The following is a 25,468-nucleotide window of genomic DNA, read 5'->3' on the forward strand; positions in this document are numbered from 1 at the left end:
TTATCAAATTGGATTGCATTACTGTACTTTACAGAGCGTTCCTGTCATTTTTGTGTACCGCAGAATAGTGATCATTTGCGACGTGAATATTTGTCTTGACAGCTTGGTCGTGAATGTTTTGGCAGCCCATAAAATCTGCAATTAGTTTTTTTTTTTATCAGATGTTCTTCCCGGATTTTAAACTCAAGAAGAGTACGAGAAGCAGATAGGAGCGATCAAGGTGGACAAAAATATCAAGTTTTATTTACAGAACTAAAGCAGACTCACACACGCACAAATTGTACACTGCACTGCAAGTATCATTTATACAATAATAAGCATATTGTTTCATAATTGGTGTACCTAATTAAATGGACAGTGAGCGTGTGATGTTGATGAAAAGGACAACATCATGTTCATGTTTTGACTTTTGACTTGTACCATCAAAAGTTGTCACTACAATTCACTTGCAGATATATTTGGTAAAGTTTTTGCACAGCAAGCCCTTCCTGACGCAGCCCACCAGTTTTTTTTTTTTTTTTTAATCTGATTTTGGGACGAGCAGTGGCTGCTATTAGGGCTCTGGCCAGTGGCCAGGAATCAAATCTACACTGTCTGCACAAAAGGCGGCAGCAGTGAGAAAATAATTCCACATTGATGGGCAAAAATAAGCCTTCTGTTTACAAAACAAAACTCCAATTGCCCTAACAGAGTTACGAATGGAGAGAAATGACAGAAAGGGAGTGAACAAACTTCCAAGCATGACATTAAAAGCCTGACTTTCCAGCAAGACTAAGCATGAGGTAATGCCGAAAAAGAAAATTACAGTCGGAAACCACAAGCCTTTGTATTTCTTCTTGAGCATACGGCTTGTCAGAGGAGCTGAGAGGTTCGGCAGCTGCTCTTTGGATTTTTCAGGTTGTTTAAAGCCGAGAGATGCATTGTAATCCACCAAGACAGGCCTGAAGCGTTCGCAGACTCTCTGCAGCCCCCCCGCCACACACACACACACACACACACACACACACACACACACGCACACACTTTAGGCAAATGTGTCTGCGTTTGGGGTGCTTTGGTGATTCAACATGTTGACAGCTATAAGTTCTACCACCAGGAAGCAGGAAATTTAGCCACAGCCTCTGCAAGATCCATCTGCCTGCTAACTTTGAGCCTTGGTGCAAGCATTTCTGGGTCCTACCAGCCACACTCCAAAAGTTGGTTTCCACGGCGATGACAGTATGAAAAATAGGTCTCCAACCCTGAAATCAGCTGGGGCTTACAGTGCAAATAATTTTTAAACGTCAAAACATTCTTCTTCATCGCCCCGCGAGTGTCCTACACTGGCCGCACGATGTGAGTCGCATGTGAGACACAAATGGTTTCGCGAGTTCTTGCGACTAACACTTATACAATCAACAAATGTTCACTTGTCTCGGATGACCCCCGCAACACAGCCGTGTTGACATTGGCTCACAGGTATGTGTACACACATTACCAAATTCCCGTATTACATTAAAAAAAAATCATAGCACTCACCTGGTTGATGTGCTTGAGTTTGTCTATCATCTGACTGATGACAGGCTCGAGGGGCTTGTTGCTCCGGGATTCAGAACCCGACCGCTTCAGGCTGGGCCCCGAAAACCTGACAGGACAGCAATGCATTATGGAGCTCATTTTGAAATAATTGGCACACGGCACTGACATCACGGGAAGGGGCTTCAAGAGTGTAGAAAATGTAATAAGACAACTCAGTCTGATTTTGTTTACTTTTGATGACTTGCTCTTTGCGGACTACAAACTTACTTGTATTGAGAGGTGTTTTCCAAAAAGAGGCATTTACGGTCAAACTGTTCTTTATGTAATCTTACCAAGCAGACTCTCCATTTTCCAAGATCCATTTTCTATAGTGTTTGTCCTCATTATAGAGTTGCGCTGGAACTAAGGGGTAGACAAACAACTCTTCCCATTCACCACATTGGGGAATTTAGAGTTTGCAATAAATCTAACACGCATGTTTCTCTAAGTCGGACTACTTGTAGAAAAGGCGGAGAAGGGCGAACATGCAACTGCTACACAGGAACGCCAGAGTAGAGATTTAAACCCCCAATCCTCAGAACTGTGAGAAAGACGTGCAAAGCATTGGTCCAGTGTGCTGCATGCCATCAGTAAAATAATATCAAATCCATCGAAACAGCTTGAAGTTTAGTTTCAAGTCATGAAAATGAGATCAGTGGTTATTCAATGTTTTCAGCGCAGAGGCCCCAGGGACTTTTGTAGAAGTCACCTGTCGAGTGGCTACACTGAATCTTCTATGATAAAGAAGAAAAAGCTAAAACCTCAATAACAATAGCATTTATTAAAACTACAGTAGAGAAAAAAAACACGTTATGGTTCTCTCAATTACAAAAACTAGGACTTTACTGCCACCTTGTGGAAATTATGTAAACGGCAGATTCTCTCTTTTGTTTTAAATAGGGGGCAGAGGTCATGTAAATCTACAATTTAACATGAACCGAGTGGCATTCACCTGCGTTTGTAGGTCAGTTACACAATAACATTATTTCAGATAATTAAAGGGGGAGGAGTCCTCTGTAGTCTCCTGTACAGAAATATTTGATTATTGGGCCACTGATGACAAAGATAGGAGGAAATGTGGACCAATTAAGGCTTTGTGTGAAAATAATTAGCTCTGACGTCAAATTGTTGCCATCATGAAATCTCTGCTAACTGTAATTTTAGTAACATTTCAATGTTCTCACATCATTATTAGTGTAAACTAACCCTTACCTTGACGAAAGGTAAGGTTTGAGGTAGTACATCTGCTCATATCACTAATAGAAGATGGACTGGAAAGTGTTAGGTAACTGTGTTCCCATATCTCCCTCTATCTCACACACACGCGCGCACACACACACACACACACACACACACACACACACACACACACACACACACACACACACACACACACACACACACACACACATCACCTTCAATTTCCATTAATCATTTTTTTTTTCCTTTGGACTAATTCCAACTTTCCATTAAATTCAGAAGCCGTTTTCCGTAATTATTTATTCTTCCTATTAAGCACGATCTCCACCCTTTCCGTTGCTAATTATCTCATTAATAATGAAAGGAGATGTGGGATCCATTTAGCATAGGATCAGGGGAGGTGCGGGTTGAGGAGAGAGGAAGATTAGAAGACTGATGGACAGGAGCTAAGCTATCTGTAGGTTCACGCTCCTTGCAATAAATACCTGTAATGTTATCAAATGTAACATTTTGTAGTTATATTGTTATCTATAACTGTTCTTATTCTATTCTTTGATCAGATGACTTAACCTAAATTAAACTGATTGATATGGCTGATTCTACCAGATGTGAAGCTGTTTCCTTCCGCATGACATAATGGCGCACACCCACCCAAGCTGACAGACATGGTCAGAGGTCACACTTTCCTGTTTTGTGGCTTCTGTTAATAATGCACTGCTGCTTTTCACCACATGCAATGTTATATTGCACAATACATACAAGGTTCTGAAAGTGATTGGTTGATTTTCTCCACAATGCTGTAATTATTCATTTGAGGGGTTTTTTTCTTCTCTTTCTGCCAATGTATAATGTGGTTTGGGGTCTCTGCTTTTTGTTCATGAGTTAAGGTAAGATTGGATAGAATTTGAAAAGTAAATTGGCAGATTTGGCCAGGGACACGTGGTAGAAGATATTAGTCTGCTTCCATGGCAACGAGGTTCTCAAAAAAGACTTTGCTGTCCAAGTACCTCCATCATTAACTGAGTAGAATAGTGGGCCTAAGTGTTCAACAAAAACGAGGTTGTTGTATATCCACATTGTATAGCATTGTAAATTACACACAGTTTGAATATTAAAAATTAACTTTATTATGCCATTTACACTGACATATGCCCGGTTGCGAATGTTTGATGGTGGTCTGAGGGGCGCACACTGGCACTCATGCCTGTGTCAGCCTGCCTCAGTGCAGCTGTGGGGTGTCCAAAAAAGCGTTATATAAATCTGATGTGTTTTTTTTGTTATAACTTTAACATGGGAAGCTGTCCATAAATAATGACTCAATTAACAGGTATTGCACATGAAAGTTCAATTAAAATTGTACTTAAAATGTAAATATTAAATAACTTGTTAACCGTTACCTGTACTTAGTGATTATTTACCAAACACTAGAGGGAGCCCACGTACCACACTTTGAGAATCCTAAACTAGAGGGAGCCCACGTACCACACTTTGAGAATCCCAAGTGGTAGAAAAAAATGGATGAGTAATGTGGTTATGTAGACAATAAAACTTCTTAGCAATATAAACACATGAGCTAGAATATAAATTCAGCTGTTCAATATAATTCAAGATTTGGATCGCACTTACAAGGTGAAATAAAGTCAGCTGAAACTATAAATTTAAATCAAGTTTGTCAGTAAGATGCAGTTCAGTTGATTTTTTTTTTCAATTTCCATTATTTCCAACGGTTCTAGCAACAAATCAAACGACTGGAGGTTTAATATTGAGATTGTACAAATTGTCAATCCTGTTACAATACATCACCTTGTGTGACCTGAACCAAAATAAGCACTGGTATCTTTTGCTTTTTCTGACCAACTCCTCCCATAGACATGAAATGTTTAGACTCAACAAAGCATTTCCCCTTCCATCGTTTATCTCTCTCGTGTATGCAGGGGTGGATATGTACGCTTTGAGATCACACGCACCACTCAAATCTATCAGGTATCAGCATGACGCTGTTTGATGTGGTGAAAAAAAGTTCCTCCAGTGATTTTAGCTCAGAGTGGTATGGGGGGGGAAAAAACTCCCCCACTATATTTAGCTTTAAGGTCACTGCTGAAGTAATGCAAACATCCAGCACTTGATTCTCCCAGGAGCCGATAAAATCATTTTTATTTTGACCATGTGAGACAATTGGAAGATGATTCTATCTGGAATGGTTATGGACAGCTTCTTCCCCCAGGCTGTTGCTATGATGAACTCACACCACTCTTAGAGCTGTGCAATAACATCCGGCTCTCCACACATTTTGTGAATTGTCTACACGGTTTGTACTATGTGTCCTCTCTGCATCCATTGCAGCCTGGTCATCCTGGAAGAGGGACCCTCCCATCTGTGGTTTCTTCTCAAGGTTTCTCATTTCCCCTAGTTGGAGTTTTGAGTTTTTCCTTGCCCTCCTGGGAGTTTAAGATCAGGGGATGCTTTGAGAATATTTTACACATGTCCTGAGTGTTGTTAGTCACCTAAATGTTGAACAGAGGCTGTGATGTACCGAAGTCAAATTCCTTGTTTGGCACGCTCAAACATGGCGAATAAAAAACTTTTGAATCTTGGAAGATGATCCAGGTCAAATTGAGAAGGGAAAAAAAACACTTGTGTTTTTGCGCACACATGCTATAGGTGGAGACGCTGAGAATTGCTTGCTAGGAGGTATTGTAATCATTCCATCATTCACTCTCCTCTGCAACCTTCCAACACGTTCCTATCGCACAGTTCGGTCCAGTTTGTAATCATCCCCTCAGGACAACCCTGCCCCTCCAGTAGCACCGTGTCTCCTCCTGAAATTCCCTATCTTTGAGACAGACTCTCTCACTGCAGCTGCCCTCTGGAACAAGAGGTCAAAAAATTCACCCGGAGCACATTTCCTCTAAAACGTGCCAGTGCAAAGATTAAACTCTACAAATAATTTCAAAGGGCAAGAAGTAAAATCCACAGTATGAGTTTGAGAGCCATATTTAAAATGACGGTGCGAAGGGATGGACAGAAAGTAGGAAGTAATAGGATATGGTGTTCAAGAGTAAGGGTGAAGTGGACCACCACCACTCCGCCCCTTACTTGCCAAGTACACCATATAAGGAGAGTAATTGCCTACGCATGGGCACTGTGTTGACTGCGAGCATGATGCAAGCAAAGAAAGAGCGAGTGAGAAAGAGGACGTCTACCGAGATCAACATTAAAATCATTTTAGCTGAAATAGAAAGCAGAAAAAAATTTTTATTTGGAAGTGTAACGGTGTAAATGAATTTTCACTGTGAAATCCATTCTCTTAACCAAAAGGCTATCAAAATATTGGCTAAAGTTGAACCTGATGAGGACAAGCACTACAGAAGTCAATAAAATATGTATTTTCAGTTTGGCCCACGTCATATTTGTGCTCTTCCATTCAAAAAGACGAGCCGTCGACTTACCTGTCTGTCATTTCTTGCCCATTCCAGCAGAGAGATTGGTTTGCTGGAGCCGGCTCTCGGCTGCACAGAGACTCCCCGAGCCCACTGTAGAAGGAGCTGAATTCTCTCAGATTGGAAATGAACTCCCTGAAGAAGGTGAAGCAACAGAATGTCCATCACGAGTAAACCAGAGAGCTGACCAATGAGATGAGTCTCACGGGAGAGAGAAAGTAACAATGTCTCTTCTTCTAATTGGCGTTAATTTAAGTAGTGTTGCACAGGCCAGTGGGCCCGAGGGGCATTGTTACAAAGCGCGCTCTGACCTGTGACTTACGTGGGGAAAAGAAACTGGTTGAAAGCAGTACAATGTTGTTTCGGCACACAAATAAACTTTTCATCTGCGGGATAGCAAGCTAGAAGCCCGTGGTCTGCTCACCTTCGGAGGCCCCCTAAGGTTTCATCGGGATCTGAGGCTTGAGTTTTGCGGGCCACAGAAGCAGCGGGATGCCTGAAAGGCGGGGACACGACAGAGCGGGTGGACCGCTGCTGAGATTGTCCACACATGCTGCTCACCTGTAGAAGAGAGGGTGAATTCGAGTGAGAGTGCTTCCATCTCCCGCACGTAAGCGTATTTATTTTCACTGCATGTAGCAAGGATGCCACCGCCGGGTACTGTCAGCGCTCCATCTGCTGAGCTCCTCTGCAAATTGTCATCTGTTTAGGTGTGTTTATTTTGAGAAGAGAAGAAAGTGGGAATTTGCATAACAAAAATGTCATTGTATCATCCGCCAGCCATTCATTCACACCCCCCGTTTGAGTTTGTCATTGCGATACTCCAAAATGTGCGGCAATAAAATAAGGCCCCTCGTTTGCCTCGCTTCCTAAATAAATGCCATTGTGTTTCCACATGGGATGTACGTAACAATAATAAACTCACTCTGTCTCCCAGAGATAATGCACTTGGCACACGTTTTGCAGGTGCTATAAACATGCAAATTGTTCTTAATGTTTAGCTGCCGGTTTGAAGATTTGCTGGTGGTTTAATTTCCCCAGGGGATACTGGCCTGAGCTTAATTTTGCCATCTAGCATTTAACAGCTAATTGTGTCTCGCTCTCCTTAAACTGAAGAGACAGCTGCTTGCAGCAGCACATTACTGATGAAGACGGCGGACATCTATATTCTGACAATGGTGGCGCGGACCCTCGGGATCGTTCACCTGCTGTCATCTACATGCTGGGGCTGAGTCTCTATAATAGACTTTGACCCCATGACATGAGGATGACCAGAAAACACACACAAAGGGGAATGAGGAAAAAAAACAATCACACAACATGAAGAGCAACATAAAGCTTCAGGTTAAAAGTATCAAATTGGACGTAATCTTTTCTCATTGGCAATATTTTGAAGATGTCTGCTTCAATTTGTTCTTGATTAATGCAGGGGGTCGGAGGTGCAGAAGATCGGAGAATGGTCCACCCCAATTCTGCGCTGGTCGATCCATAACAACGTATGTGTTTTTAGTTTGGTTGTTTTACTTTTGTTTTAAATGTATCTTATATTTGTTGGCTGACTATACAATAAAAACAAACACATAAACAAACACAATTGTTCACCAACTGTTCCCCAAAATGGAGAAGTCCCCATGGACTCCAGAACATCTGTATTACCTTCACAAAACACGCACACACACACACACACACACACACACACACACACACACACACACACACACACACACACACACACACACACACACACACACACACACACACACACACACATACAGCCTCTGTTCCCCCAATCTCCCTCTCACGTAATTGTCCCCGTTGCACGGTGCCTGCAGCGGTCGCTGCTACTCCCACAGGCCATGATTAATGTGAGTGGAACCATGTTCTTCTTTTGGTTGGCACATTCTTTGAGAAGCCACGGGGGACTCTGGGAGGGACTGATTCAGCACAGACGCTCCTTCGTCCGCCCATGCCGATTGTTTTGAGAATCTTCAAGGATGGGGCACATTAGCGGGGTATTAATGTCACGCAGCGATGGACTAACACAAGCTACAGGGTAGCAGCTGATAAGGCCTGCCTCGGTGGGAGTGCTTGGAAATACCTGCGTGGTTTTATCTTCACTGGGCAGCCTGCTGCACTGATGGAGGGATGGGACCTATCCACAACTCATAGAACACACAATTGCTTTGTAATTCATCATTCAAATTCATCTTAGGTCTTCTGGATCTACATGTCAACATGATGTCAAGCGAAAATATCAACAAAAAAAACAAGTAGAACTTTCAACAGAATTCCACTTTACTGGTCATAATAGGTACTTTGGAGTCAGCAAACTTATATGAAGTTTCATTATTATTGTAGGTCCTTTGTTTTTTCCATAAGGGGCTGCGGTTACGAAGCAGGATCCAGGTAACGTGTCTCTCAATGTAAGCTCTCAAATGTGGCAAGGCTAAAATGAACAGAGCGGAGTCGCGGGTATTTGGGTAGGTGGACTCACCCAATTGCCCCCCCCCCCCCATTGCATGGTTTACCAGCTCTTTCTTAGGAAACTTAAGGAGGTGGCATTTTGACTTCTTATTCTATAGAAGCATTTATTTTTATTTATATCATAAAGGAAATCGCATTTTATTTCAAATCATGATTTTGTTGTTTTGAATGAGAATGACTTCTTTTTTTTATTACAGTATTTTCAGATGTGACCCTAATTAACCTTGATGAATAGATATTTGATTCATTGAGATAAGATGAAAGTTCAATGTCTAGTCTCAGGTTGAATTACTCCAAATTAAGAACTATTATGTACGATACAGTTAAAATCAAAGCAACTTACTTCCCTAATTTCAGTACACCTTCAGTTCGTAAACGTTGGCTTCACGTCAATGAGACTTAACCAAAAAAAGTTCCAAAGTCATTCATTCATCTGCAGTGAACGCTAAAATAGACGAGTCAAGGCTGCGATTTACAGCACAGTTTAAAAAAGAGAGCTGCTACGTAGCCAAGGTTACGAGAGTCCTGATTTGATTTCACACTTTCCACTCACAGATTTGCAATTGCTGAACCATTCAAAGTTGACTTCCACTTAAGACACCACTTTGAGTTCTGATGAAATGGCAAAAAACACACTTCAACATCACAACTTCCCAATAAGGAGGAAATGATGAAGTGATTATCAGCATTGCACATCAATGAATGTGCAAATCCTGTGTAATTGAGATTTGCAACCGGTATATTTACCATGGTATAAATGTCAAGTAAATTGGATACATTTCACTGAACTAGCAATCAGCAAAAGAGTCAGGATTAAGTTACTTGATTCACAAAATCATATGAATGTCTGTGGCAAAGATAGCTATGGTTTCTTTCCTTCTACTAGAATGATCTCAGGACCTGTTATGTTTTACAAGCTCAGACCATGTTTGTTTTTTATTTTGGAATAATGTTTGGATTTCTACATTCTGTTTCCTCAGTAAAATATTTATTAGGACTTGGCTGGATCTGCCTGCACAACAGCAAGACAATAGAAGATCAGGGAACAGTGCAACGGGAATAGTTCTAAAAAAAATGTCACCGTCACAGTGACAAGACGTGGCATTATAGCGTGCTTGCTGCTCTGTCCGGTGTGAAACAACACGCAACAGACAATCTCCAACAATGCCGGCCAGATCCATCATCTTTGCGTGGTAGCCGACTTCCTGTCTTCATTTGAGCCGAGGCCTGACTGGGTGATGAATGTTTCCCCTGCACTCACTCATCTGTCCTTCGTCCTCTTGGGTTCACCCGCCTTCCCCCACCATCCTTCTATTCTGTCCCCGTCTTTGTCGCGCCTTCGCTCCTCTTTCTCCCGAGTAACTGATAAAAATAGAGCTTCATAAATCATGCATCTTCTCTCACAGCCAAGCGAATGGGCGGCAGGAAAAGAGAGAATGAAAGAACGAGTGTAATGTTCAGAGTGAGATGTACAGAGTGAAGTGGATGACATCAAACTCCGGGAGAAGGGGTGGCAAGTTGACAGTGGGATGGATTGGAGCTGCAGGGTTCTTGGCTGCCCTCTCTTTTCTCTCGGAACAGGTGGAGTCATACTGGATTTGTGCCAGGAGGAAGAAATGAACATTCACATGCTGGGGGAGAAGGCCGCCAGACTTATGATGGTTACCACCACGCCAGCAGAGTCCATGTTTAAAGTGTTGACATCTCTCACTACTGTGCTCAGTCAATCTGTCTATCACTGCGGGTAACAGCTCTGAGAGCTTCCCTTGAGGGCAGGTTAAGTGAGAGACTTGAAATCACATGAAACCACCAAACAAGGCATCATGGGAGGACTTTTTTTTGAAACTATTGAAGCATATTTAAAGAGGAAGACTTTTTTTCTTTGCACGGTGGATGTCAAAGTCAGGCTAAAACTAAATATTAACTACATATAGCTTGAAATAAAGTGTTCAATATTTGCTGTGCTTTAGTCTTACAAATAATTTGACGTGTTTAAACTTGAATTCTTGTAGTTTTAGATGAGTTAAACCTAAACCGGGGCTTGCATTGACAAACTAAAACTTATACACACATTTAGGGTTTCATGCATTTCAAAGAAATAATCTTCTCAGTCTTAAAAGATCAACTTTCAATGTTGCGCTCTTCCAAATGATACATATCTTATCTTTCCTGTAGACTGATCTGTCATGGACCCATATTACTGATTTCTGTATCTCTGTATCTGATCTCTGAAGTTCTGCTTAGTCCTCGGTACCTCCAGTGACGACTGGTCAGCGGACGTGAAGCACCGGGCAGTTGCGTAGGTAGTATGAGACAATTTAAAGATTTAAAAACAAATAGAAGAATGTCAAAACAAACTTTAAAATGTACAGAAGGCCGGAATAGGGGGTATAGGTGCCTCCTATGAGCACCAGTTTGGAAGCAAGCCAACTGGAAATACTTGAGGGAGGACTGGCTGACTACAAAATAAAGTGCATTACTGCAATCCAGCCCAGATGTAACGAAGGTATGGATTACTGTTTCTAAGCGACGTTAAGAAAATAAGAGACTTTTCCTTAGCCAGCTGCCTAAAATGGAAAAAAAAATTAACAACAGCACCAACTGAGCTCACTAGCAAGTGAGGTCAACCTTGTCAGTCCAATTTAAAACCACTGTCCAATTAAACCAATGTCAGAGACTTTTGGCTTTAGATAAAGCATCAGGGGTCCCAAGCCAGCAGGGAGGGATGTCCATGAGCCACTGGGACCATACATTTTGTTTTCTTTTCATTAGAATTCAAGAAATTCAGTGCCAACCAAAACCTTTAGGTCCTTCAGACAGGAAAAAAATGTCATTGATGAGAAAGCGTCCTTTTTATTCAGCAATGAATGTCATCCGCATCAAAGTGGAAGAAAAAAAACCACGTTTTCCATTGGCAGCAAATCCACTGAAAATAGAAGGGGCCCCAAAATTGAGCCCTGCAGAACACCATACAACAGTGGGGCAGAGCGCATCTTAGAGCAACCATGACACAAATTCTGTCAGCCAAACAGGATCATCATCACTTTAGTGCACTACCACCAATGCCCACTTGGTACTACCAATGAGCCAACAGAATAGTGCGGGTTAGGGTTAAACTCATAACACGACTGACACTGGGTGATGCTTAAAGCGTTTTTCTCCATGATGTCATGTCCATCCGGTAAAGCTTTCAACCGTATGCGCATCACTTTTTTCCAGACCTTTTCAAATAAAAGGCAGATTGAAAATGGGTCTCACTATTCCAACAATACTTGATGAAATTTTGAATAACTCGGTAGCAGGTATTCGACATCACAGACAGTTTGGATTCTTAAGGCCCTTTTCTGCTGTACCAAATTGCCTTGCCACGGCTGTACATGGCTCTATTGCCTCATCCTCAATTTGAAATTGAAAAGTGAAACTTTTTTGAGGTAAAATAATGAAGCGTTGTTATTTCTCCAGTGACATTTTGGAGACAAAACTAGCAGTATGAGAAACAATGCTGCTGACCTTCGACTGACATCCCTGAGCAAGGCGTGTCTCAGCAAGATTACACTGGAACACTAACCCACTCAGGCACATGCACGACCTTGTCACAAAAAAAGGAGCAACACACTGACATAGCAACTATAATCCTATATAGTGGAACCAGTCTGAGCCATGAGCACAAATTAAAGTCATCCGTGGTGACTGGAACTGCAATGGTATTTAATTTTAAATGGCGATCCTGCACAGAGAGAGTGAAAGAACATCAGCGATTTGAGGATGCGAAGCAAGTGAGGTCAACCTGTGAATTAATAAGTGATGGCTCGTGAGTAGAAACCCAGTCACTGTGGGGATTCTGGGTGTGAGAGTGAAAAGTTCACCGGATATACAAGAGCAAACACACATCAGGCTCTGTCGCTCTGGCAGAAAAATGACTCCATTTTTCATGAGCACTTCTCCCTGACTTCATTCGTGGTCCTAGAACAAACCTGACGCTTTCATTGCAGCAGTAACCGCAAATAACGGGTCACTGCTATTGGGACGGCTTTTACTGCTGGGAAAAAAAAAAAAAAAGAAATGCTTGTTAAAACAATGTTCTCTGACACTTTTATACATTCGCTTTATGGCTCGGAAAACGTTGCTTTTAAAATTGATCATATAATCTCACCTACACACTTTATATAGAGAGCTGAAAGTTCTTTTTCGGAATGCACCTCTACGAATAATAATGCTCACTTTCTTAACATTCATCAGAGCACTAATAGAATAGTTTTTAAAGCTCTGTCTGACAATGCTGTCTTGTTATGGATGTCCGTGGTTGAGGAGCCAAGTGCGGGGAAGCGGGAAAGCAAGGCAGGAGTCCTCTCAAAAAAGGGAATTTAAGATCAATAGAACAAAAAGGCAGACAAGGCCCGGAATGATTCAAAACTGCCAAAGTCCAAAGACTCAAAGTATCAAATGCATAAGACTACACATCATTTGAATTAATGACTAACTGGAAGTGAGACATTAAATATGAACCGACAAACCCTAACCCAAAATCAAAACCAAATAATGATGAATGAAGAGGACTGCGCATAAGACAAAATGTGTGTATTTCTGTTTAGAAGGTGGTGTTTTTTCCACGCTCATAATTGCGGGGACAGGCGAGCCACATCATGAACTGGTCGCCAGTCAATTGCAGGGCACATATTAAGTATTCATTAAGTCTTTATGGAGTATTCAATTATTAACATAACATGCATTTGAAAAAGTGTGCAATCACAGGAAGAACATTGAAACCTCCACACAGAAAGGATTGAACACAGAACCATTCGACAAGTCAAAAGGTGAACTGGTGTGTCTGATTTTTACCTCACAGCCATTGAGACTCACAGTAAAATTATTGTTTCCTTCCCTCATAAAATCTGGAGTTGTTAATTCTAATTTATGGTATTTTGTTGTTTCTTTTCTGTGCATGCATGTGTGACTCACCACACTGCTGAGACGGCTGCGCGCATTTACTGCGTGTTTGAGAGCCAGTTTAATGATAGCCGGAAGTCTGAGGACAACCGCCTCCATGTCCTGCTCGCCGCTCATGGCCGCTGCCAGCTTCCCCAATCCGTCCACGTAGGTCTTCCAGTGAGGTTGCACCTCGGCTGCTCCCCCCAGGCAGCTGTGCATCACCGCTTGGCAGAAGCCTCTGCAGACTGGGGGCCCAATCATGCCTTGACAGTGCGGACAGTACCACAGTCTCATCAAGGCTCGGCTACAGTCCCGACCGGGTCTCAGGTGGTCAGTGGTATTAACAACCTCGATGCCCAGGTTCAACGCCTGAAGAAAGACTCGTGTTGCGAGGAGGGAGCGGGACAGACGAGTCATCATCATTTTGGGATAAGGGCCAAAGGCTCCCGAGTCCTTCCAGGCTTCTCTGACACACTCCTCAGACAAGGACCCGCTGCCCCCGAGCAAGCGGCGGTATGTCATGTGAAAAAGGCGGCCGTAGAGCACCGCCACCATGTGATCCACTGCGGAGTCCGAGCCCAGAATGTAGAGAGACATGTCCAGGAAGAGCTGCCCGACCGAGCTCTGGGCTCCACCTCCGAGAGCGGGGAACTCCGACTTCAGCATAGCCAGTGTAGCGTTTCGACCATGACGCAGCACCAAGTCGAAAGCCTCTGCAAGACAAGGACACAGCAACAAGGGGTGATTGTTGTAAAAAGAGGCTGCTATGCGTTGTGAAAGCTGGGACTAAATTAAAATAAGCACACTTGTGCAGAAGCTGCTATCGACCACAGCTCACGCCCAGGCACTCACATGGAAACTCACGATTACTCAAGCCAACCCGCAAGCTTTCCCGCAAAACGTTTATTTCTTTATTTCTTTATTTCTTTATTCATTCTTAAATGGTCTGTCTGGATCCCAGATTTTTACCAGTTGCAGATGGACCATCCACATGATTCTTATTTTTGTACATATGGCCCAAATAGTCCATAACAAATATATGTAAGCTGTTTTGTTTTGTGTACTTTCCTTATCAGAGGTCTAACATTCTTTATTCAACTGAGGGCAAAATCAAATTCAACTCAATAACTGGACACAAAACGCAAAAAGGAACTCACAGTGTATTCCTATAATACTGTACACAAGCGGTCGGTCATAGAGAGTGCACAAGGAGCAAGGCAAATGACGAAGGAAAATAAGCATTGGCATTTTGAGGCTCAAAGAGTCAATGTCTTATCTCCAAGCTGCAACAGGAGATGAAGGTTCTCTCAATGCAGCCAGCAGCCATGGTATGAAAGGGCAATAACAGCAGGGATTTAGAGCACTATTACTAAACTTTGCGGGGGAGCTGCGAGTCAGTGCAATGAAGCTTTTACCTGTAGAGAGGCAAGTGATGCTGAAGTTATACCCCCACGGGTCCACTACACCTCCATTTTGAATGATAGCTCCAGCTTCTAGGTGCAGGGAATTGCTAGTGGTTTTCTTTTCTTGATCAGTGTGCCATTTCATCTGATCTTTTTAATGTCTGATTTCACGGGAGATATACTTGCTGGGAAGCTTTTATTCTTGTCTTCATTTTGCATCAAGTGACGCTCTAAAAAGTCCTCTGAGACAGTTGCACAGCAAAATGCTCTGACAATCTTTCTCACTAGTGCAAAGCAAAATGGGCTTTAGTGTGAACATTGTTTGTTTGTTTTTTACCCAATAAGGAAGTTGATATGCGACATCACACAACTATGCAAACCTGCTTTGCTGTGAATAAGAGCTATGAATGAGCCCCTTTATAAGATCTTTGAGAAGGGAATCAGTGGGCTTGTAAATTCACCCAGTAATCCATTGACACATGGTGAAAGTCACTAGCAGTGTAGTCAGTGTGTATTCCATGTACTTCAATGAATGAACGTAACAATATGAATAAAGTCTTAAAAGGCATTTCATTTTTTAGAACAGTTGTAATAAGAGCTCTTCATCAAGCCATGGTGAGCACAAACTCCCGATTAACTGTCTGAGATTTGAAGACCCGCTTAGATATTTCATTTCTATTCAATCGATAGGCCACGAGGTGTTTTTCTCTTGAGCTTTTAAAGGAGAGATATTGGACTTTGTCTTAACATCGGCTCTCTGACATGCTGCAGTCCAAATACACTCTACACACTGCACAGGCATTTTAGATTACCATGATTGTACAGCTACCATGACTTCCCTTAGTAAAAAAAAATAAATAAATAAATAAAGAGTTGACCCTGCCCTCAAACATTTGAACGTAAAATCCAATAAAATTGTGACTCAAATCATATGATTGACATGTTCAATATAAAAAAAAGTGCATTGAGGGAAATCTGATCTTTTTGCTCATCATAAACAGATTTCTTCGGAAATTGCTATATGGTTTAATTGCCAACGGAATTCTTCCCGCATGGTCTTGGGAAAATAAAAACATTTACACCATCGGCATTATCTCAGTTTAGATCACTATAGACAGGGCTCTGCGCATGGGGGACAGGTGCAGGGTTTAGCTCCTGCTTGTCCAGACTCAGCTGGAACAGGCTCCAACTCATCCATAACACAGATGGGGATAAGCAGTGTAGAAAAGGGATGGATAATCAAATATATATTTGGTTTGTGCTAGGCTGGTGTTTGTTGTCTTTGTTTGAGGCAGGCTGCCTCAATGACACACAAACAAACACACACCGTAAATACATAATAACCGCCTTTCATCGTTTTCTCTCAAAGAGACTCCGTGTGCATTGTTCAATGGGGTTTGTAGGGGAGCTATGGTGTGATATGAGAGTTGCGTCGATTTTTACTGATGACTTGAAGTAGATGTTAGGAAGTATGGTAAATCAGTGGTTATTGTGATAACACAATGCTTCAGGAGAAAGGGAGGCAAACATGGCATTATCGCCTTTGTATTTAACAAAATGGTTTGATTAAAGAGTTATAAGAATAGTGCGCTTACATATTTAGACTGAAACTACACCGGAAGATACAATACCTTCCCTGGTGATCACTAGGAAGACAAGATCAAGAGGATGAGAGAAACTTGAAATTAAATGTGGTGCTGAGCTGTGCATCCACCTCAAGTGGATTAGCTTCTTCGATCCTTTGTTTCTTCTTATGGTCTTCTACTGCTACCTATGATATCTCATTCAGCACAAAGAGAAGAGGCACTTTGTAAAGTTCGGAGAAAGACTAGAGGGCTCGTGATAAATGCAATTCAATGTAAGCAACCAGGGTCATGGTAAGAAACACCGCAAGCCCATTTCCTGCGCATGCTGCTGTTTTTTTTTTTCTTCCCCTTCATCTGTGAAAGCCTTTGTGGGATCAGGTGTCCTCTAATGGAGGGAGAGGGCCTGTATGTCAGAGACCTGTGACACTTTGGATGCGACTGTCGGGGGGTTGAGAACACACATTAGCAAAGCAGTAGCCACAGATGGATAGCTACAGGGACACAATTAGAATTAGCTGTAACATTTGTCAGTGTCACAGATGGAGGCAAGCTGGCTGGCCGATTGTCCTCTGAGACTGAGAGCTTTGCACAGACATAGGAAAAAGCAACAAGATTGAAATATCTCTTCCTCATTAGCCACAACTCTCCAAATTCCAAGGTATTCAAATAAACATCAAGATTTTTAAAACTGTAGCCAAATGTTGGCAAAAAGGTTCAGTGAGAGGACAAGCAACTGGGGTGGAGGACTCAAGCAAGGACATGCGAGAAAGACTTGGCGTTTTAATCTTACTATTTGCTTTGCATTCCTGTCCTCTCAATTTCATAACATTTCCTTGAAGCATGAAAATACAGATCACACTCAAAGCTCTGCAGAGGGCACTGTCACCAGTGTTATATTTCAATCTTGTGAGCATCTCACGAGACAGATCTTCTTTCCGAGTTGGTCATGTCATTATCCAAAAGCCAGCTCAAAGCTGTACACATTAAGATGATCGAATACAGAGACACCCCTTCATTTTGTCATCAAAAAGCTAAAAATGACACGAAACAGGCTTTGCATATAATCTATGAACGTCCTGTCATTGAACGTCTTGGATGTTCATGAAGCCATCACATTGCTTGTCAAATAAATCAGCAACGGGGCTCGTAGCAGTCGAGACTGGCTGACCACTGTCTGTGGTTGTCTGCAACGGCAGACTCGATCTGAACTGTGTCTCATCAATCTTCTCGCCATCCTCCCATGATCCGGGTGTGAGGAAAACATCAATAAATAACCACAACAATGAGACTAATCCATTGGGCTGATGGAGTGTCACCTCTAGACGCCATAGAGACAGATATACAAGTTGCAACCACCTGCTTCCAGTAATAAAATATTGCATCTGGACTAGCTGTCATATTAAAAACTGCACATTTTTCCCCCCTACCAATTCCACCGAAGAAGGGTGATTAAGGCTATGAGAGTGGAAAAGAGACAAAAAATTAGATGAGTGGAAATGGAAATTGTTAAAACATAGGTAAACATGTGAAAGGAATGGCCATCCCAAATACAGGCAGTAGACTCCTACAGTAAATTTGTCAAAAATGTCCAACACCCTTCATTAAAGTTGAGGATTAGAACTCAATTGTATTTTTTATATTTGACTGTATCCAGCAGTTAAATTTTAGGATGTGTAATTATTAAAACATTCATCAGTGCATATTATATAATAGAGGTTTTATATTTTAGAACCTTCCGTTATTTCCTACGGGGGCATTGGGTTTTTATGGCCTGTAAAACAACGGTGGTTTTTGCAAAGGATAAAGTGCTTGAGTTGACAAAAAGTTTTTGAAAAACTATAGCCAATTTAAATTTATGAGTTGAATGAATGAACATATTCTCAGCTCAAATGCCAATTGAAATCTACCCATCCGTTTTCTAAAATGCCAAAACATACCATGACGACACACACAGGCACGCATTTCCCAGCCGACTTGAAGAAATGGTATAAGTGTCTATAAAAAATACTTTTGCGGTTGATTGACTGTAAACAATATTCTGTTTCTCTAGACACATTTTTCTTAAGTGGGCCTGAACAATTTGTTCCAGGTAATCTGAGATCTGATCACCGGACAAGATGCTCCAATGGGATGGACCCGGGTGCCCACGGCATTATGAGTTGGTGGGTGGGGGGAGTAAAGCAGAGTCGGGTGAGCTGATTCCAGGAACCACACAGACAGGATGTTGCTAACGCCCAGATAGCATCACCAGTAGACCGTGAGGGCCAATGGACAGCGGGGTGGAAATGAGATTTGTATTAGGTTTCTCCATCTGTCCTTCAAGGCATACATAGACCAATAAACGTCGCCACAAAAAATTCCCACAGAGCACAACGGTAGCCAGGTGGCGACAGTGTGGGGCAACATTTGGCACACCGTAGTGTGAGAGCTAGCTATGACTCATGTCTAAGGATAAGAGACAGTCGTGCACCAGATCATTCATGAAAAAGTGGGAAAAGTTTTCCCCGAAAACCAGACCAAATGCAGTGGAACCGCAAAGTTACAATCTAACTTTCACATTCCACTGTAATTTGTAGTTGTCTTACCGCATTCATTCTCTGGGCCATTTTTAAATTAGTCTTCTCTAAAAGGCAACTAAGAAAATATACATTCATTGCCTTAAATGTAAATCGATGATTGGTTTGAGAAGCCCATTTCCCATAATGACCCGCATCTCTTCCAAGTTGGAACCGGAGCATACAGAAACCAATAGTGCTGATTCCAAATATACCGGTCTGGTTCCTCGCTTTCAATATTTCTAACTTTCACTATTGACTCCATCGGTCTGTGGCGCTGCGGTGCTTGTCGAGGTCAAAAGGGCCGACCAGCAGGCTCTGACAGAGGACAGGCTACTGCAGTGCAAAGGACACAGCAGGGTGGAGAGGACGCAAGGGTAAAAGCAAAGCCAGCAAAGGGCCAGAGGGTAGAAGGACTGTTTTAGTATGATCTTGCCAAAAAAGAAAACCTTGAGAAAGTCTTTGAAGCTGCATTCAAAGGCAGCAAGAGTCAAGCAGTGCCAAAGCTGCAAGACACACAAGGCACTTCTTGGCAAACGTTAACCACTTTGACAGTGTCATTGACAGACGCCACTTCCATCTCAGGACCCCTACCAATCTAGAAATGGATCTTTAATCAGTGGTAAATTCAGTTTTTAGGGAGCTGAACTTGAATATACTATATTTTCCTTTTACTCCCTCCATTTGAAAAGAGCTATCTGAAGTTTGTGTTCCTTACGGGTTTGTTATTTTTTTTCAACCTCCAAGTCCATTGATTGATTAGGATTTCAGGATCAATTTATGTTGTTGTTTTGTAATGGTGTTGTAAAAGTTAATTATTTTTTATGCACCAATTCAAGAGTCAGTTACTTTTATATTCTATGCAGTTCCAGGGCTGCATTTTAAAGGTGGTGTATTAAAAAGACTTATGTAGCCCATCCCCAGGGAAGGCAATTTAAGTCTACATGCAATGAACAAGCAAGATCAAGTGGTCCACTCCAAATCAAGTAGCCACACTGTGTTTTTCCAATATGCATCTGAGAGGAGGTCCTGTGGCGTTGGATGAAAAAGCCCCCACACACGCACCCACGCAAGACCACATTAGCAAAGAAATGTATTTTTTAGATCATAAACACTGACATTTCATTAAGCGCTTGAGTGTTATTTCCGTTTTGAAGCCAAGTGTGGAGGACATAAATGAGAAATCGTCTGTAAGTTAGAAACAAGGGCAACAAGATGACATGTTATTGAAGTTCTTCAAACAGATGGGTGCACAGTGTGAAAGACACTGAGCGAGAGGAACAAGGAGTGTGAACGATGAGGAGATCCAGCAAGAGTGTCACTGAGATAGCAGCTGCCTTTGTTATATACACCAAGGAGGTGATGTTCTCATCATTCTCTTCCCCTGTCAGTAGGATGTCACATAAACTACTGGTGAGATACACTCAAATGACACATTTTCTGTGCTAACTTAGGAAATGTTTCATTTTCCTAATCATTAAACGTGATGCAAAAAAAACATACAAATACTGTTTTGTTTTGTTTTTTAAATCAAATACTTCCACGTCTTAAAAGACTCAGGGGGAGAGAAAGAGCAGCTAAAAAGTAATCAAGCTCGATTCACCCACTCTATCATCAGTGAGCAAGTGAGAGACTTTAGTTACTGTGAGCTGTTGCTCCTGATTCAATCCAAATGAGAATAAAAATCAACGATTACCCGACAACCTAACTATTGATGAATTATCAACAATGCACTCATTATCTTGTCACTAATGCCTTGTGGTGTTTATATGTATGCTAATAATCAAAATCAAGAGAAAAATGGATGTCAGCAAGTTCTACTTTGCCCCTTAATGAATATTACAAGCTGAATTTAATAAAAAAAGAATAGGAGACTTTCTTGCTCTTTTAATGATTAATAGAAAGCCACAAGAGCTCCTTTGGCCTCATACATTCTCAGTACAAGTACATGTCATCAGATTAAATTAGTCGGCACTCTCATTAGTCCAAGTCCACACGCTCATACATGACGTCATGGAAAAAAATTCTAATTGTCTTTTTGCTTGTAGCATTGGTGTGAAGATATATAATAGAGCCGGTTCCTCCCTAATGAGATTTGTACGAATGCTAAGTGTACGACTGCAATTCGCAGGAAGTCCATTCGTTAACTTTTTTTTAATCAGCAATAGGGAGAAGTTTTTAGATTCAACCAATGATCTTGAAAATTCCACTCTTGAAGCGCCACTCTCATGTCATATAACACAGTTGTACTTTTACCTTCTCCAAAAAGAAAAGGCGACAGCTGTCTGAAGTGGTGTGAAACGGAAACAGGTCAAGCAGCCAGCCAGCTCCAACACTTCAGAAGACAAAGAACACAGCACTGAACTGTTGTTTAAAGTGTCAGTTGAAATCTTGATGAGAACAAAGCATGCTTGGAACCCAAGAAGAGAAAGAAGCAAAGTAGCAGTATAAATGGCTCATTTAAAATTCATTTGCTCATGGTCCTCATCTGAAGAGAAAATCCAACATTCCAAACATCTCAAATCAAGTAACACTCCTTTTGGTGTGCACTATTTGGACAGATACATCCATCCATCCATTTTCTGAACCGCTTTGTCCCTACGGGGGTCGCGGGCGTGCTGGAGCCTATCCCACCGGTCATCGGGCAGTAGGCGGGGGACACCAATCGGCCTACCAAGCATGTTTTTGGAATGTGGGAGGAAACCGGAGTGCCCGGAGAAAACCCACGCGGACACGGGGAGAACATGCAAACTCCACACAGGGAGGGCCGGAGGTGGAATCGAACCCGCACCCTCCTAACTGTGAGGCAGATGTGCTACCCAGTGTACTACCGAATGGGCATACATATTTTGTTTTGTCTTTTGTCTACCACAAATGGTGGAGCAAGCAAATTTAAGTGAGCAGTGAGTATATTTGACAAAATAAAAACATGCTCAGTGCACTCACTTCAAAAGAACTCTCTTGTGTGACAATCAATTTGAAGCTAAGCTCTCTGTGATCCTGTCATTAAACGCGCTAATAGCATTAAAGCACATCAAGCACAGCAATGAGACGCCGATTTCTAAACTTTACCTGTTGCAAACATTACAGAATATGAGTCTCCGACTGACATTTAAAGCCAGAATAGACTTAAAGAGGAGCAGAAGGCTGGTGGAAGCCTCCCACACACACAGTTGAGAGGCAATAAACTGCAATGTGCAGTGCAATGAGAGCTTCGCTCAGCGCAGTCTCGCTGCTTTCGGTCTGCATACGTTCGAGTACGCAAGTGGCCCCAGGTCTGTCGTTCTGCAGCCCTTTTCAACCACTTATCCTGTTCAGGTTCTCGTGTGGGCTGGAGCCTAACACGACTGACTTTGATTGACAGGCAGACTCTACCCTAGTCTCCACAAATTGAGCATATGACATTTATTTGGCATCATTTCCAGGCACATGATTAAAAGTCACCAACGTGGACCTGACTAGGAAGCGTGTTTAAAGTTTAATTTCAGTCAAAATGTACACCATAATAGGCAAAAGAAATGTGTGATTCCTCCCGGCCAATCCATTAAGAATGGTAATGAAAACAATCAATATGTAAATATACCGTCATTTCCAGACTATAAGCATTTGCACATTTTGCACAAGCTTTGAACCCTGCGACTTATAGTCCGGTGCGGCTTATCTACTAATCTTTTTCATAATTTTTATGATATTGTAAGATGATTTGTTTTGGTAATACAGGTAATAGAAATGAGGACATTTTATTTAAATAAAAATTGTGGCTTATAGTCCCGTGCGATTTACATATATATATATAAAAAAAGATTTTTAGCTGGTGCGCCTTAATTTCAGGTGTGTTTTATAGTCCAGAAATTATGGTAATTTATAATCAAAGAAATGTGTGCAATCATGAGTTTAGGTGTTATTAAAAAAAATACAACATTTTCTTTTGTTTAATTGTGACTTTTCAACAGATTCCAATCATTGCAGGAATTAGATTAGCACAAAACTGACTTTATTCGATTTATTAATTTTATTTCTTCAAACCAACCTATTGCAAACTGAGTGTTAGGATTGAAAATTAATTAATTTTCAACTGAGTAGATTGTTTTCAAACCATTATATTGAAGTAATTCGTAGGGTGCCCACTTCCATACTGTCAAAATGCTCAATTAATGAAGTCATTTGTATAATTTGACTGATTTGTGATTTGAATAGCTTTTCTCTTAATGAACTAGCTCAGGGGGAAGCTGCCGTCGTATGGCAAATCCAAACATGTCATCATATTGAAAGATGCTGGCCTAATTTGCACCAAAATCAGCAAAACAGAAGAGTACAGATCTGAGTGTTATACTAAAATGCCTGAAAATGCATTTGGCTTTGGGTACTGTGACTGCAGCAACAAACATCAAAGCGTGTTTTTAAACCTCTTTAGAGGGTAGCTCAACATGCAGCCGTACCACATTGCATTTGATGAAGATTGTCATTACGGCAGGCAACATAGTCTGTCCTTTGGGAATAATGAATTCATTTGGGAGGGGGGGAGGGGAGATGTTGCTGTGCAATTTAGTGTGACAGAGAGGATCAGGATTAGCAGACAATACCAGCGCAAAAATAGCAATGAGGGAATTGGAAACATTTGACTGAATTTTATGAATGAAGATTGTACTTGTAGGTTTTAGACAAGACAAGATTTTAACCCCAGTCACTGACAAGCTGCTCATGCATGAGCCAGCACAAAAGTGTTGTTGTTTTATTTGAATTTATTGTGCCCATTTTCCAACTCTTTAAGGGGAATTTACTTTAGATGATACATACAAAGAAGTAGACCACCCACACCAAGTCTTTACAGCCTTTCACTCTTGATACTTGTTTCCAAAGCAACTAAGACCCTGTGGTCAGGGGGAAAATATCTCAGAAAGCATGCATGTTTATAAGTACAGCTTTTTAGTTAACCTCCCACTCCCACAATATGTGCTACGCGAATGATAGCTGTGAGGTTCCTCAACATCCACTGGTTATGTGCAACTTTGGACAAATACCAATTAGTTACATGCCAGTCGCGCCACCATAAAATGTATTTTCTTTTTATGGCTAACATTGTTTATTTTACTGGGAAAAAAAAACTCTTGGGTTTGTCAATGTCGTTATTGTCATGAGATTTTTAAAAATGCACATATTTCACTTGTGGAACACTATTACCAAGCCTCTAATTGATAAACAAGAAATAACATTTGCGCAGTGGAGACACAAATTAATTAGGAGTGCTATTGATCTTAATGATTGAAATGTAGATGAGCCAATTATTACACAAACTATGATTGAAAATCAGGACAATGACAGTCGGCAAGCATGCGGAAAGGCGGGACCTAAACAGACTCATATATTCCGGCTGAGGAATTGAAATCTTGGCTGGGTGATGAAATCCCAGATAAATTATTTTTTTTCTTTCATCCCCAAAAGAGGATGACAAGTCAACCACCCAAAAGCAATTTGTTTCCACTCAGCACCATGGAAAGAGCACCATTTTTTTTTTCATCCTCACAACCATTTGCTCCCAAAAACTGAAATAGTAACAACTTCTTCTCCAAAAAAAACTATTCAAAAAGATCATTCCTGCAAAGTGAGTGTTCTCATGAACCGAAGCTCTGTTTACCTTATTAGCCAAAGTTTATGGATAAACAACTTAATTGAGCGATGCTGCACAGCGTGGAGGCGCTCCCCCACCTGCGCTATAAATAGGTGAAAGGTAAGAAAATCAGTTGCATGATAGGAAGGAAACTAAAAAGTCTTTGTTGTTTATGTGTGGGATATGAAACAAACACCTATGCCACTTTGGTGATTGAGGTGTACCCCCGCCGTCTACACCCACTTGTTTTTCACCGCTTCTTCACAAACCCTCTCATCCCAAAAGTGACTCACTGGCTTGTAACACATACACACACGCACGCACACACTGATATAACCTTGTACTCTGACACACACATCAGCCCGAGTTCTACACATATATTAATATAACTGTCTAGAGTTTCAGTGCCCGCATATACAATATGTCCTAAAGCCAACGGTACATCCTGCAGCACTGCCTCCCATCCGACAGGATTAATTACTCTCTCCTGCCTATGATCCCGGGAGTGTCTGAGCCATGTTAGCTGGCCTCTGCCTTTAGCTGGTGGGCGCGAGAAGATGGCAGGACTTACCCATTCATCACTGTGACTTTGGCAAGGGGAACGGGAGGAATAGGGGCGGCGTGGGCGAGTTAGACAAGGCTGGTGCAGAAGTGAAGGTGAGCAAAAGGTGGTGGGCGAAGGTGAATGGAAAAAGTTGTGGATTGA

General features: G+C 41.7%; 1 protein-coding gene across 2 annotated transcripts in view; it reads right to left on the reverse strand.

Annotated features, from left to right (window-relative positions):
- Positions 1 to 25,468, reverse strand: part of gpc3 (glypican 3) — an 87,453-nt gene that overhangs the window by 32,068 nt on the left and 29,917 nt on the right. The window contains exons 3-7 of one of the 2 annotated variants that reach the window (XM_085904553.1): positions 13,641 to 14,323; positions 6,622 to 6,758; positions 6,207 to 6,332; positions 1,519 to 1,624; positions 481 to 961 (exon numbers count right to left, since the gene is read on the reverse strand). In XM_085904553.1, coding sequence (XP_085760679.1) covers positions 554 to 961; positions 1,519 to 1,624; positions 6,207 to 6,332; positions 6,622 to 6,758; positions 13,641 to 14,323 — 1,460 coding nt within the window. In that variant the 3' untranslated portion in view covers positions 481 to 553. Of the gene's footprint in view, positions 1 to 480; positions 962 to 1,518; positions 1,625 to 6,206; positions 6,333 to 6,621; positions 6,759 to 13,640; positions 14,324 to 25,468 lie in introns of those variants that run through there. The other variant, XM_085904562.1, reaches the window with a different exon arrangement.

Source organism: Syngnathus leptorhynchus, chromosome 2, assembly GCF_054491065.1.
Source record: "Syngnathus leptorhynchus isolate UIUO chromosome 2, UIUO_Slep, whole genome shotgun sequence".
NCBI classification, from domain to species: Eukaryota; Metazoa; Chordata; class Actinopteri; order Syngnathiformes; family Syngnathidae; genus Syngnathus; species Syngnathus leptorhynchus.